This window comes from Dysidea avara, chromosome 3, assembly GCF_963678975.1.
Source record: "Dysidea avara chromosome 3, odDysAvar1.4, whole genome shotgun sequence".
NCBI lineage: Eukaryota > Metazoa > Porifera > Demospongiae > Dictyoceratida > Dysideidae > Dysidea > Dysidea avara.
The window spans coordinates 18,623,418-18,638,405 of NC_089274.1; the positions used below are offsets into that span (position 1 = coordinate 18,623,418).

Sequence of the window (14,988 nt, forward strand, 5' to 3'; positions counted from 1 at the left end):
ATTCCCAGGTACCTGGAACTATTGTTCACCAAGCAACCACTCCCCAATCCTATATAGTGTCAACTCCCAGAGGACAGTTGAGAAGAAATCGTATAAATTTGAGACCTAGACTTGGAAGAGATCCTGTGGAGGGAATGAACAGAATATCTGAAACTGTACAAGAACCAGCAAATAGAGTGGAGGAATCGTGGGACAGAGTTGTTACCCAAAGCCAGTCAGGAGTGGTGATTAGAGCCCCTGACCCATTAAGATTTTAAGGGGGGAGATGTGACAGACTGTGTAATATGCTATGTAATATTGTAAGATTATGTAGTAAGACTAACTCATGTGATTACTTATTATAATTATGTCATTAGTTATATAGCCAATATTTTAAGTGTTGTACAATAAGAGTGTGCACACGTGTGTGATTGAGAGAGAATCAATAATTGTGAATCATTGTGCGTTGCTCGCCTGCGGATGATTACATTGGCATTGTCGGCAACGTTTCTCACCTCGTTGAGTTCCTCTTTGTCAAAGCTTAGAAACTGTGGTACCGTGGCATAATACGGTACCCTGTAAGGAAAGTGGAGTTTATTGTGTGGTTCAGTGTGTTGGCCATTTGTTTCATCTATAGGGGGCTCAGGGTGCGGATTGACAGACTCAGCCTCAGTGTATCTGCCGTTTGCAGAGAATGGCCAGCAAACCCGTAGTTTTACTGGAGATCTTCCAGGGCAACACCAGTTGGGACAATTGGTTGGAGCACTTTGATCGAGTAGCAGCTGTGAATGATTGGACGGCCAATGCAACTAAGCTTAAATGGCTTAAAGTCCACCTAACTGGTAAAGCCGCAGCAGGGTTGAGACGTCTTCCGGATGAAACAAAGAATGATTATGGAGCTTTGACTAAGGTGCTCAAAAAACGTTTCAAACCAGCGAGCAAGAAAGACTTGTATATGGCAGATTTGCAGGTCAGAAAGAAGTGCAAGGACGAAGACTGGGTATCTTTTGGTGACAGTTTGCGTCTGTTGACTGAGAAAGCTTACCCAGGCTTACAAGATGAAGCACAGGAAGTGCTAGCTCTCAATCACTTCTTAGCACAATTGGAACATCCACAGATAAACTTTGCTGTGAGACAAAAGCAGCCAAGGACAGTTGACCAAACTGTACAATGCATCATATTTGAACCCACACAAACGGACCACTAGTTCTATGGTTCCTATGCATCCAGGCCTAAAGGAAACTGATCAATCAGTAGCAGCTGCAATCAATAGAGAAGACTCACAGTCAATGATGCCTGCAATCATGAAGAGGCTGGAAGCAATTGAGATTCAATTAAAATCAGTGGCCAAGCCTAAGAAAAAGTGGGATAATAATAGTACCACAGCACCAGGTAGACAAACCCAAGCAGCTGGTCAGCCTTCCAAGTCAATTGTATGTTTCAAGTGTTCAAGAAGGCCACTTTGCACGGCGCTGTGCAGCTGTAGTCACACAGCAGCAGCATACTGTTTCTAAACAGCCCATGAATGCAGTTACCAAAGCAGACAATAGTGACAGTGAATCTGACAAGAGTGATCAGTCAATGAATACAGTGATTCAAAGATGCAGTTTTGGAGGAGATCCATGGTATTCTAAGTGGTCATCTGGGTGAAGAAAAAATCTTGCAGCAACTCAAAAAGCGTTTTTATTGGCCAGGTCACTCTAAAGATGTAAAGAATTGGTGCCAAACATGTGCAACGTGTGCTTCACGTAAAACACCTGTACCAAAAAATTGTGCACCACTGCAGACAGTCAAAGCAGGTTCTCCAGTGCAAATTATCGCCTTAGACATTATGGGTCCCCTTCCTGAAAGTGCAAACAAAAATTCTTATATCCTTGTTACTGCAGACTATTTTATGCGTTGGATGGAGGCGTTTGCTATTCATAACCAGGAGGCAGTTACTGTAGCTCACAAAAAGTTTGTTGCAGATTTGGGATTCCAGAACAAATCCATTCGGACCAAAGAAAGCAGTTTAAAAGTGCACTGATCAAAGAATTATGTAACATTTTGAACATCTCTAAGACAAGAATGACACCATACCACCCACAGTGTGACGGGTTGGTGGAGCGCTTTAATAGAACTTTACAAGATATGCTAGCAACAACACTCCACCATCACCCTTTTGACTGGGAAGATGCCCTTTTTAAGGTATGCTTTGCATACAACATGAGTGTTCATACCACGACAGGTTTCTCCCAATTTTATCTAATGTATGGTAGAGAACCACGATTGCCAGTTGACATTGTTTATGGGACACCCACCCCAGAGTACTTATCAGTTGCCAGCTATGCTCACAAGACATCCAAACTGTTGCAAGAGGCATATGATCAGGTACGGCAATGTTTATCAGCAGGACATGAACAGCAGAAACAGATTTATGATAAACGTGTTCATGGAGAACCTTTTAAAGAAGGTGATACTGTTTGGCTCCTTGATACAGCAAGGACAGTCTAAGAAGCTTCACTTACCTTGGAGAGGTCCTTACAAAATCCTACAGCAGATTACGGATAGTGACTATCGTATAACACCCTTGTCAGGAAGCTCAACTCCTAAAATCGTTCATTTTAATCGCTTGAAATTGTGCAAACCTGATACTCGCTTTGCACAACAGCCCCCAGAGAATGATGAACAGACCTCTCCTCTGCTTTCTCCTAGTGATGCCACAGCAGCTTATAGTACTGATGGGGACAACCTTGAACTAGTCAATGATGATGACGCTACAACACAGCACCGACCACCCAGAGTTCACCGTCCCCCTGGCCGTTATGATGACTTTGTCTCCCATTGATTTCCAGTACGGGTTGTACTCTTTGCAGAGGGGAGCAGTGTAGTAAGACTAACTCATGTGATTACTTATTATAATTATGTCATTAATTATATAGCCAATATTTTAAGCGTTGTACAATAAGAGTGTGCGCACGTGTGTGATTGAGAGAGAATCAATAATTGTAAATCATTGTGTGTTGCTCGCCTGCGGACGATTACAATTACGAATATATCCTGTGATGGTGTATGCATGTGTAGTGTGCTTTAATAAGAGTTTAGTTGGTTTGTTAGTGAAACGCGTATATTTGTATCCTTCGTGATTGTGGTAATCATAGACGTTACACCTCTGATAGATCTACGAGTTATCATTCTAGTGTACTAAACCAGACTGTTCATTATAATGTAGAAATTAAGTGAGGTATGCAACTGATGGCAGTGGCAGAATGGTAAGGGCTTGGGCATATAGGTGTGGAGGTCCCTGGTTTGAAGCCTGAAGAATTTTTTCCAACATTTGTTGTGCATGTTAACTTTTCAGTGACTGTTCTATTAGAGTATCTCCATAGTACTTTTTTCACATGTTTGGTTTTGCCTTATATCTCCTTAGCTAATACTCTCAGTACTTCCAAACCACAAATAGTAACTTCATTTACAGACTGATTTTCAAGTTATTCCATTAAGTGGATTTCCCTCTAGGCATTACAACAAATAGCTTTTGCAATTTTCAAAATCGTACATTATTCCGTTGTTCTTAGTTCGATCTGTATGAAAATAGGGTTATTAATGTGCATTATGTTCTTACTGCTCTCCAAATTTGAAATCAATCAACTAAAGCTTGCATGAGTTATTGCATTTTTTCTAAAGTGTATGAAAAAAATCTTTGGGGGTCCACAACTTTAAAAAATCCTGTACGAGATTTCAAATCTTTGTGATTTGGCAAGATATCAAGCAATCTATGGCAAGATATAAAGATTTAAAATCTTAGATATCCAGAATAGTAGCATCACATGATACGTAATATATGGATACTTTCTTTGCAAAAATTGTGGACCTCTTGTAAGGATGCTGATGTAGCATACATGATGCTGCAAATACGGAAGTACAACAGGAAATATACGGAACTTTACAACATTTTTCACAAGATTTCAAAGAGAGCTGTACAAGATTTCAAGAGAGTTGAGGACCCCTCGGAAAATTTACATAAGAAAATTAAGAAGAAAAATACAGAGAAAATATAAACTTTGACAACACATATCTCAGTGATGGCTGGGAAGATTCAGCCTCAAATTTGGAATAGGAGGTGTCCTACCCTGAAGGGGTTTCTGCAGCAAAACTGGTCAATTTCTGTTCAGGCACTATTGAGCTATGAATGAGTGAAAACAATGTTTTCTTGGTTCCTGTAAAATACACACTTGTTTGTCACGTGTCCGCACTAGCTGTACTTGGCCGCATGACACACTATCATGTGTCCTGATGTTATATGTACATGTGAATTAAAGTGAAGAGTTAATTATCTGGAAAAAAGGTGTTTGTAGGTGAATAATATGCTGCTTCCAGCTCAATCACAAGGTGCCTAGAAAGCATCAATTAAATATGAATTACTTTAAAGATTACTAATAGACCACACACCACAGTTCTTTTGCATGAGTGTAACTGATGTTTTGGCTAATTGACATTTTGATAATCATCTCTTCACTACAGTGCACAATACAAGGTATGGTATACTTACTACAATTAATTTCATCAGATCCATCCCTGCAGTTATTGTATCTATTACAAACCCATGCTGATCTGATACATCTATTATCCCCACAACGATAATCACCATCATATGGACACAACCTGGATGCTAAATTTAAAGATACATAATAGTTGATATATGCAGTTTGACTACTCTAACAGAACTTAGATAATGGTATTCATAATATTATGGGGCCGGATCTGCAAAAACCCAACAAAATCATGCATTTTTTGAATTCTTGTTTATTAAATATTTATAATCTACTTAGTCAAATGTATGGCAAAGTTACAGCCCTACAAAGCAGCAACAACAGAAAGATTGATTTGTACAGCAAGCATAAATTACAGGCGCTTACTAAAACAGTTGTAACTTACGAGCAGAATGACACACTGAGTTGATATTTGTACCATCGTGTTCGCCATGAATAGGGAAATCAATTACTGGGTTAAGTTTTCCTTGTAGCATCTTTCTTCGCTACATACAAAGGTGAAATTACTGAAGAAAGATCAATTGCATACTATCAAAATGGTGTTTTGACATAACATAATGCGCATAACTTGCATATCCTTGGGTGCAATGAAACAAAAAAGATTTTCAAGTTCCTCTTGAGTAAGTAGATAAAATGATATCCAGGTTTTTATTGTTAGACCCTTCACTAAGAACAAAGTGTTCAAAAAAGTTTACAGAATTTTTTAATAATGCTCAAGTATCGTATTCAATGCTTTACTGTTGATTTCATTCCATTTGAACATTCTGTCCACACCACAAATTATTGCGTGGCAGTTTTTTAAAAGTAAAATGCCACCAGCAGCTTTACGGATTGGTCACAACCACCCATAAGAAGTCACTGTAACAATACAGTGGCTAAGCTAAAGAATAGCTTGAACTTTACCTCTTACATAACACGGAACTTGTATAACGGACAGAACTGCTTAAATGGAATCAACAGTATGCTGTAAATTTAGGCTTGTGTGATTGTGTCGGGTTTTCACAGATCTGGTCATATATGGCTTGATATTTGGAAGATAATGAGGTATTGAAAATCCACTAAGAGACCTGTTAACAGGTCTAAATTGGCTAATTAGAGAGCTGCTAGCAGAAAGACCTCAAGCATTACAAATCTTGCTTTTAGGCCACCAATTGTAGATTCCTTGTTTCCTGTCACCCGCCCGCATGGTAATTTTAGAGCCGCATGCAAATTTATTAATGCATTGGATAGTCACGTGATCTAATTATTTTTGTTTACGTGAGCACATGGTGTATTATTGGAAAGGTAGTGAGTTTCTGATGTTGTTTAGTGTCAAAAAGCATGGATAACTACGTAGTGTGCATATTCCAGGATTACAAGCAACGGATCTCTTCAAGTAGCCATTGGTGAACGAGATAGATCAATGAACAGCTAGGAGTAACAATGTTATTACGTGTGTGGAACATATGGAAAATTCGTACTGTTGCAGTGGATGGCTAAATTATTGTTATGACCACGAGCAGGATACACCCAGCCAGCAAACTCTACTAGATAAAAGCCTTGATGATTTGGTGGCTACATGCATGCTTACAGAAAATGAGGGGTCTGGAATGCCTTGAATCTATATAACCTTCTATGAGATTTGAATCTTGATGAATCCCAGTGAAATCACAACAAATCTTACATCTCTGCTAAATCCGAGAGAAAGGGCAATTAGGAGTTAATGGATTCCCTTTAATATTCTTGATATTATTTTAACAATATCATAAATGATAACCGCCGCCCACATGGTATTTTTTGCCTGACTAGGATGGCAAACAAGCAATTTACAATTGCTGGCCTTACTATTGATCACTGTTTTGCTATGTTCTCCCAAGCATACTGCAGTCTATTAGTAGGTGACAATTTTTTTGCCTTGCTTTTCAAAATTCGCAAAGAATCTTGCGCTATAGTATCTAACCTACACATAATATAACTACAATGTTTCATCACCTAGCATAGTGCAAACTCACTTTTAAACATCCTGCATATATATACACATACACCCACGTTATATCAAAATGTCTGTAAATTAATTCATTAATTCAAAGCTGTACTCACAGGCACAAAAAAATTTTTTCAAGGCTTGAGGGGACAGGCTGATCATGAGATTAAGAAAGACACACTGATACTGCTAAAAAATCTATCCTATTATAATTTTGTTCTTGTATATAGTTTAAACTTTTTTTGGTCACCATTTCATAATTCTATCATATTGTCTGACTACAAAATTTTAATTATGGCACAAAAATTGGAAAATAGCCAGGATTATCAATTTGACCATTTTGTGGTGAATTTGGAGGTGTCTAAGTTACTTTCTGTAGACCTTTTGTGTGTTTATACTGCACACTAGCATGCTGGCAATGCTGGCAACACATCACAACATTTCACCACCTGATAATTACTTGTAAATCTGTAAAAACAGTCAGGATTGGAGTAATGAGCTTGTTTTTAATGGTACATTCTCTGTTACAAGTTTGTTGTTAACAGTGACAAGGCACGACAACCACATGGGATCTAGACCCTATAGTAGTGCTTTTGCTTTGCTCAGGCATCATGACATGGGGTACTGAATTATGTAACTCCTGTAGTTTGAAGTCTAACTACAGTTTAACTCTCACCATAATTGTCCCTCCAACTAGCTTTTAACAGAGTGCATGTGATAATTTTAGTTACTGAAATGAAAGCAATTGTCATAGCAAGAGGTTTGCAGTAGGCAATTAGTGCTGCCACAATATACAGTAATCTCTCCATTATCCAGTCATCGATTATACATTTTCTGGTTGAAGTGACTGTTCTATTAGAGTATTTGAACTGAGCTCTGTATATAAATGTACAGGTTCCGTTTATCCAAACTTTTCCATTACCCAAACACACGTAGGGCCCAATGAGTTCAGATAATGAAGGGATCACTGTAGTTAGTAAGGTTGTGGACATAACTCATACACCAAAGCTTACATTAGAAAATAAACTGAAAAATCAACTAAAAAACTTTATAACAATATCAGTGCGAAACGGCTACACTATCTGACTTTTCAAATTAATTTTCCTTTAAACTAATCAAATCTCCTTTCTGTAGATCAGGGGAGTAGTTTACTACTTAGAACAATAAGAAATTGTGATCTCAGTTTTCCAATATAACACGATACTGAACACAATTTAAACAATTGTCATGATAGTAACATCAGTGGTATAAAGTGATCTTGATACTCGTTGGGAAACATCAACTACTCCAATAGAACAGTTGTAATTGATTAGTTGCAATGGACACTCCTTTTCCAAATCCTTACACCCTGTTGATGGATTTCTGCTTGAGTGAAAAAGTTCATGGTGGCCTTGGCAAGGCACTGAAGTGTCTGTTATAATATATGTTGACTTGGCCTGCTTTACAATTAAAGCACAAACATCAAATTTGTGAATTTTGTGTTATTATGGTGCATGGAGAGATCCCAATAGCATGTAAGGAGTATGAAACAACACCAGTGGAAGGGAGAAATTGTATACAACCTTGTTCAAGTAAGTATACAACCTTGTTTACATACCACAATTTTGTTCATCATAATCTGAATCAGATCCATAGCGATATTGACATTCAGAATATCCATTACACACATCAGTTGACCTCAGACATACTCCAGTGTCATTACATTTAAAGTCACCATCATAGGGACAGGGCCTGGACACTGTATAAATATAATGTATAAATAATAATATTATGTACTCTATTATAAATCTGGAAATGCTCACATGTACAACTTTTTTTTCAAATTTATATGTTTGCTTTAATCAACATGAATTATGTTTGCAATTGTGTCTGGCTTGCAAAAAAGTTTTGTAAATTAATGTTTCTGGGCTTACAGTATGTGGAAAGTGTACAGATGAGTGGTAGCATATGGCCTCAGCTATGATTGTAAAAACCTGTTATATGGTCAATTGCAAGTGTTTTTGTTTAGAAAATGCAAGGCTTGCTTTAGTGCTTATATATACAGTGTACATGTGTGTGTGTGTGTGTGTGTGTGTGTATGTGGGTGGGTGCATGCGTGTGTGTGTGTATGTGGGTGGGTGCATGTGTGTGTGTGTGTGTGTGTGTGTGTGCGTGTGTGTGTGCGTACGTGCATGCATACGTGTGTACATGGATGTACAATCATAGATAATACATGCGTTCCTAATGGATTGGAAACGCCCGTTAAATTATTTTCCTATCCTAGTTACGGTGCACCAATACATTAGGAAATGTACTGAGTGGCTGTTTGGCTTTCTCTCACTTGTTTGAAGGCCAGTTTGAAGGCATGGATATTCCTTTTACATTGTTTATTGTGTTGCGTTGTGCACTGAACAAGAACACAGCGTGTCTGTGGACATTGGGAGAAATATTGTTTGCTACAGGTGACAATGGCAGGTACGCTCCAGCTAGTATTTCAGCAGCAGTACTATTAGCCAACTTTTCGTCACTGCATTTACACAACGTGTGATACATTGAAATAGATTTTATGCTACAGTACTGCTCAGCTTGAGTTAAACAATTGCACAAAGTAGTACCTGTTTTTTAAAAGTTTTGTCGAAACAGTGGAAATATACAGCGAAGGTGTGAATATCTAGCTAGCCTACTACACTCTACCTGCTACAAGTGGTGTAAACAGCAGCAAAGAAACAATGCTGCACTTTCTGCTTTTTCAGGAAATTTGCACAACCGTTTTGAAACACCATATTTCACCTTTGAACCTGAATTTTCATACACTGTTGTTTACTACTCGCCAGGTCCCTAGTACAGCCTCCAATTAGTGTAGGTGGTAACTAACCCAGCTGTAAACAACAAACTAATTTGCTGGTTACAAGAACAGCGAAATCTTCCACCTGTTGAGGCCATAAAGTTTACGCGCAACAGCAGCAAAACGAGGATGGCCCATGACGTCACTATGTAATTAATATGGGCGTTTCCAATCCATATGACATACATTATCTATGGTACAATAGATGGACTGTTCCATAATCAGAACACATTTTATTCACCGAATTATGATAAAACAAAATTTCACACATATTTTATTGCAATCAGTAAAAACACAGCTAAGAAAACTTACAACAGTCATGTTCATCAGCTCCATCAATGCAATGTCTATAACCATTACATACTGATGAATGTGATATACAGCGGGTACCATTGTCACAGTGAAATCCATGACCCTCTCTGCAGTCAAGATACACTAGTCCTAGAGTAAATGCCAAAAAAACAGCAACAGTCAACTAAATTTAATGTATAGCATGAGACAAAGATACTTTCCTATATAAATGTAAATGACATCTGTCTTGTACCAGAAGTAAGATAGCAGTAATCAAGACTATTTCATTTTTGCTTTGTTTGATACAGGTACTTCAATAATTATATCGAAGATACTTTTTCTAATCGATACAGACCCAACAAATGCATTGCTGATATCCACTATACAATCTTATGTATGTCCATGCAGTGTACTGTATTGAGTTTGTCTAAGCAGTAAAATTTTCTCTCTACAACTATACCCATATAAAGAAGTTTGCCACAAAAATGGACACTGTTTTGCTGTTTTGCTTACTAACCTGCCTGATTCATATATAATCATTTTTGCTTATATTTATAATTGATTTACAAAATTGGGATGTCTTGAGAGCATCCACCCTTCTAATGTCCACCATTTAATTATCAAAATGCTGGTCTCAATTTTCTTTTACGCTATATAGCTCATTTGAACTGTTCAGTCTTCAATGTACTTGATCAGAATCTGCATGTGTGGTATCTATCACTCGTAGTTGGGTTATTATCCTATATTACTTACATACCTGCACTATATAAAACTATGGGGGAGCCAATATGTGACACTTTTCTGTAAATTGGGCATCTTCAAACGTTACTGTAGCTATTCATCAATACACATACACATCTGCAGTGTGCACTAACCACAGTTTTCTTCATCACTACCATCTCCACAAGTATCATATCTGTCACAAACATACGATGGACGAATGCATCTCCTAGTTACTTTACATCTGAAATAGCCATCATAAGGACATCTCCTTTGTAAACCTAGTGTATAAGTACATATATAGCTGCCAGTGTTAAGATCATATGTACTGCATGCAGAACTGGTTTTCAGACAAACAGTGAAAATTGAGGAACAAATTGTAAACATCATTATGAATTACTGTATAACAGTGCCTGGTCATTCTGCGAACACCATCACATGGACATCATTATATCACCCAGACCAGCTACTGTGGATTTGAGAGCCACACTTTTTGAGGTCTTCCAGACCATCAGTTAATGGAGCAGTAATGCACATATACCAGACAGGAAAGAAATCACTTCGACATTGCAAAGAAGCATTATCCTTTTAGCTACCTGCAAGTCAATCCATGCACATCATACTATGTAGTCAGTCCCTACTACTACTACTACTACTACTACTACAAAAAAAAAAAAATTGCAGTGAAAATTTGGGAATAAAGTGGCCATTGAGTCAGTGCTAGACTGGCATAGCTAGCTAAATAGCTAATTTGTCAAAGAAAGTGTTTCACCAAAAGGCTCGAGGTCTGCACAAGGATGCTTCACCAATCACAAAAAGAAAACATATAAATACAACTACAGATACATAAAAATTACATAATCAAATACAAAGATGACATACAGAGCCAGAGGGTACATGGGAAGAGATAAAATATTATAGGGAATACAGTTCCAAAGAAAAATTGTATTGACGAAAAAAGAAAATCTAAAGCAGTTAATAGATGACTTTGGTGGAATAAAGGAAAAAGTGGATGGCTTCTAGTGGGTAGATGATTTAAATGAATGGAATTTGGTAATAATAAACACTGATGATTGTTAACTACGTAAAGCAAGCATAATGATAGATAGTCATGTCGAGTTACAAGGTTTGGCTATGCAAGTTCATTGATACAAGTGGCCAATGACTTCCATCTCCTGGTGGAAGGGTTCCAGCGACTGCAAAACACCCATCTAGCAGCACGACATGTACACGCTCCAAAAGGAGCTTATCCTTAGGTGTGTGGGTTCCACACTGCACAAGCATATTCAAGTATAGATCTTATCAAACATTCGTATGATGTAGCTTTAGCAGCCTGAGTTGCGTCCCACAGATAGTGTCTTAAATAATCCAACATTTGGCTATAGTAACCTTGCAGTGAGTAGACCATGATAAAGTAGAGTTGATAAAAACAAGGCACCGGACTGAGGGTTTCCAATGTATGGATAATTTGTTTAGTGGATAAGAAAATTCAATAGGGTTTTATTTCCTTGGGATCAGCAAAGTTTCACATTTTGATGGATTTAGGTGGGGCTGCCAACAAGCTACCCAGTGTTGGGCAAGTTACTTTGTAAAAGTAACTAGTTACATATTACATATTACTTGCAACTGAACTATTTAGTTACAGTTACATATTACCCATAAAATAAAGTAACTGTAATAATATTACATATTATATTACTTTGTGTCCACAGCCTTAAGCTGTCACGTGTGAAACTACCACCTTATCACGTGACATGATTGTGCTGTTGGACAGTATGCAAATTTTGGTTATAAGTAAGAAGCAGGTGAATAAGCTTCATTCAGTAGGCCTCGTTACTTCGCTGTGGCTAGGCATTACTCAGAGGATAACTAACGAGATTAGTAACTTCGTTACTTGTAGTAATAATATTACGTAATATTAGATTCGTTACAGTAACTATATTACTTAGGTAACGCGTTACATTTGTAAGTAAAGTAGCTTGCATTATATTACCTGTTTTTATAGCGTATTTCGTTATATTACTTTGTTACCACAAAAGTAATAATATTACGTAACGCGTTACATAAGTAGCGCGTTACTCCCAACACTGAAGCTACCCATAGATGGATACTGTTTAAGTCCTGCCTGCAACTGTTCACAGTCACTAACTGAATCAACTTGTTTGTACAGGGCTACATCATCCTGAATATCATTGACATACAAAAGAAAAAAAAATCGTGGACCTAAAACTGAGTCCTGAGGTACCCTATAGAGGTAACAACAGGTAACCACTGAGAGTATGATCCATTTATAACAATTTAGCTGGTACTAACTTAAGTAAAACTGACTCTATATAGATACCGTATAGCTGGTCATTTTCGAAGGGTTTTTATTTTCAGATGTTTCAAAGAGGCCCTTCTCTTCGAAAATAAATTCCCATGTCTGGTTGTTCTTCGAAAATAAATTCCCACAAGTGAAAACAACGATCCAACTTTGGCGATTCGCAGGTTGAGCCATTGAATTTACTCCACTCAATACTTCCCCAGTCTTCTCTCCAGTGCACAGGGATGGGATTATTCCATCAGTAAGCCAGTTTTTGGCAAACATTCATACATCTTCATAATTTGTGACACGAATTTCCGTTTATTTGAAATCCACCCAGACTTCAAAACATGCACTCTTCAAAATTAAAATCCTTTGAAATTCAGATTTTGCTTGTGAGAAAATTTCTTGTTTGAAAATAACCCACTATACGGTATATATATAGCTATAATACACTGAGCGTTAAGCTCCTTTACACACTGGAATCCTTACAATGAGTTACAATGTCATACGCTTCAACAAGCGTGATTATTCAGCGAGACAATTGGGAATCATCTCCTGTGACCACACCACCCCACTGCGAATAAATACAAACACACTATGGTGCATGGGTAGTAGTGTCTGGAATTAGATATAGTCTGTTGTTATGTGGTGTCTAGAATTTGAAGGAAAAAATACTCTACATGCAAACATGTTAGACATGTGTCCACATGTAATGTAAATCAGACACAGGTGGCCATAGACCTTCAGTTCTGGCCACTGTACATGTAAAGCTCTAATAAATAATAAAATACAGAATTGCTACAAATTAAAGGTACTCACCATTTTAAAGCAGAGCCAATAGTCTAGTTTACTACCACAGTGAATACTGAGGTGAATACAGTGAACTACCAAATATGGTTATAACTCTACATCTACAACAGTTATATGGCTATGATGGTGTCAACATTATTTAATTTTCTGACCACAATATGGGATAGTCATAAGATCAACTACTAACTTCATCATGGTTGCAAATTCATCAGATGCATGACTCCACTGATAATCTTCACCACGTAGCTAGAGAGTCTGTTAGCCAGATGTGCTGCTACATCCGAACAACTACAGTCTTAAGCAGCTTGCATGACAGGCTGTTACAGAGTTATTAAACACAGTCCTTTGCTTTAGCAGCTTAGCTGTCAAAATTATACGGTGGCTAAGTATTAGTATTTGTGTTACAGGTAAAGAAGGCTCAAGGAGCCTGTAAAGCCTGATCTGTACAAAAAGAATTTAACAAAAACTTATATACAATAATAATTAACTAATTAATAATCATACAATGAAGTAGACCAGCCACTGTCGAGAAAATTTTTAAAATCATTAAGTATGGTGCAAATTAACTATGTGATTGGGTAAACTGTTCCGTCATTGATGGCTCGTACAGTGAAAAAAGTAGATCTCACTCTTGATGTTGCTTGAGGTTTAAATAACTTGTAATTGTGACCCGATGAAGTTGCAGTAGTAAACAAATCTGATGTATCTAGACTGAAATGGCTGTGTAATAGCTGGTAGAACATTATCATATCTCCGTGCAGTCTACGGTATTTAAGTGGTGGCAAGTTTAGAGCAGTGAGGCGATCATTATATGTGCAGTTTTGAAGATCCTGGACCCGAATTTTGTGGCTCTTCTCTGTATCTTCTCTATTTGTTCTTGATCTAGAATGTATTGCGGTCCCCAGATGATGTTACCATACTCTAACACTGGGCGGAGTATAGCTCCATAGACTATAGTTTAAATTACTTGTTGTTAGCTACTCACTAGCCAGGCAAGGTGGCAGGAGTTACCGGCTCTATACATATTACTAACTATATAAAGACACAATGCAATGACACAACTTTTTCTGTTTTAAATTGATCGAACAAAACACAAGCTGACAAGGTAGCTAGCTACGCAAACACGTAACAAAATAGAGCGCTAGCTAGTTAACGTATAACATCCTTACAGAAAGTATTGATGTCGCTCACGCTGGCTGCAGCCTCCTTAAAGACGCAAATTTCCGTCGCGATTACGCATACAAACGCCACTAGCATCATCATTTTGACTAGATTTTTGATGTGGAGCAGACGGTACCGACTGGCGGTAAAATGCACACAAAATTCCACTTCATATCACGTGATGCTTACTCGTAACTGACATAAACACGTAAGAGGCGTTCGGCTGAACCTCAAAATAAATGCATATCGACACAAGCAGCAGAGAAAATATTAATAGGCTGATTGCTATGGCTGTACCTAGGTAAATAATGGCTTGAATCTCATAATGGAATTGCACCACCCACAGCATGCCTGAGAGGACAGGAAGTATAATTTATTTGGAGTGAACTATTACACCAAATTT

At 37.8% G+C, this 14,988-nt stretch overlaps 1 protein-coding gene across 2 annotated transcripts in view; it reads right to left on the reverse strand.

Annotated features, from left to right (window-relative positions):
* LOC136249894 (low-density lipoprotein receptor-related protein 1B-like) overlaps window positions 1-14,779 on the reverse strand; it is a 56,877-nt gene extending 42,098 nt beyond the window's left edge. For both annotated transcript variants that reach the window (XM_066042026.1, XM_066042025.1), the window contains exons 1-5: window positions 14,594-14,779; window positions 10,465-10,590; window positions 9,611-9,739; window positions 8,072-8,212; window positions 4,511-4,630 (exon numbers count right to left, since the gene is read on the reverse strand). In XM_066042026.1, coding sequence (XP_065898098.1) covers window positions 4,511-4,630; window positions 8,072-8,212; window positions 9,611-9,739; window positions 10,465-10,590; window positions 14,594-14,687 — 610 coding nt within the window. In that variant the 5' untranslated portion in view covers window positions 14,688-14,779. The remainder of the gene's footprint in view (window positions 1-4,510; window positions 4,631-8,071; window positions 8,213-9,610; window positions 9,740-10,464; window positions 10,591-14,593) is intronic.
* Between the last annotated feature and the right edge of the window lie 209 nt (window positions 14,780-14,988).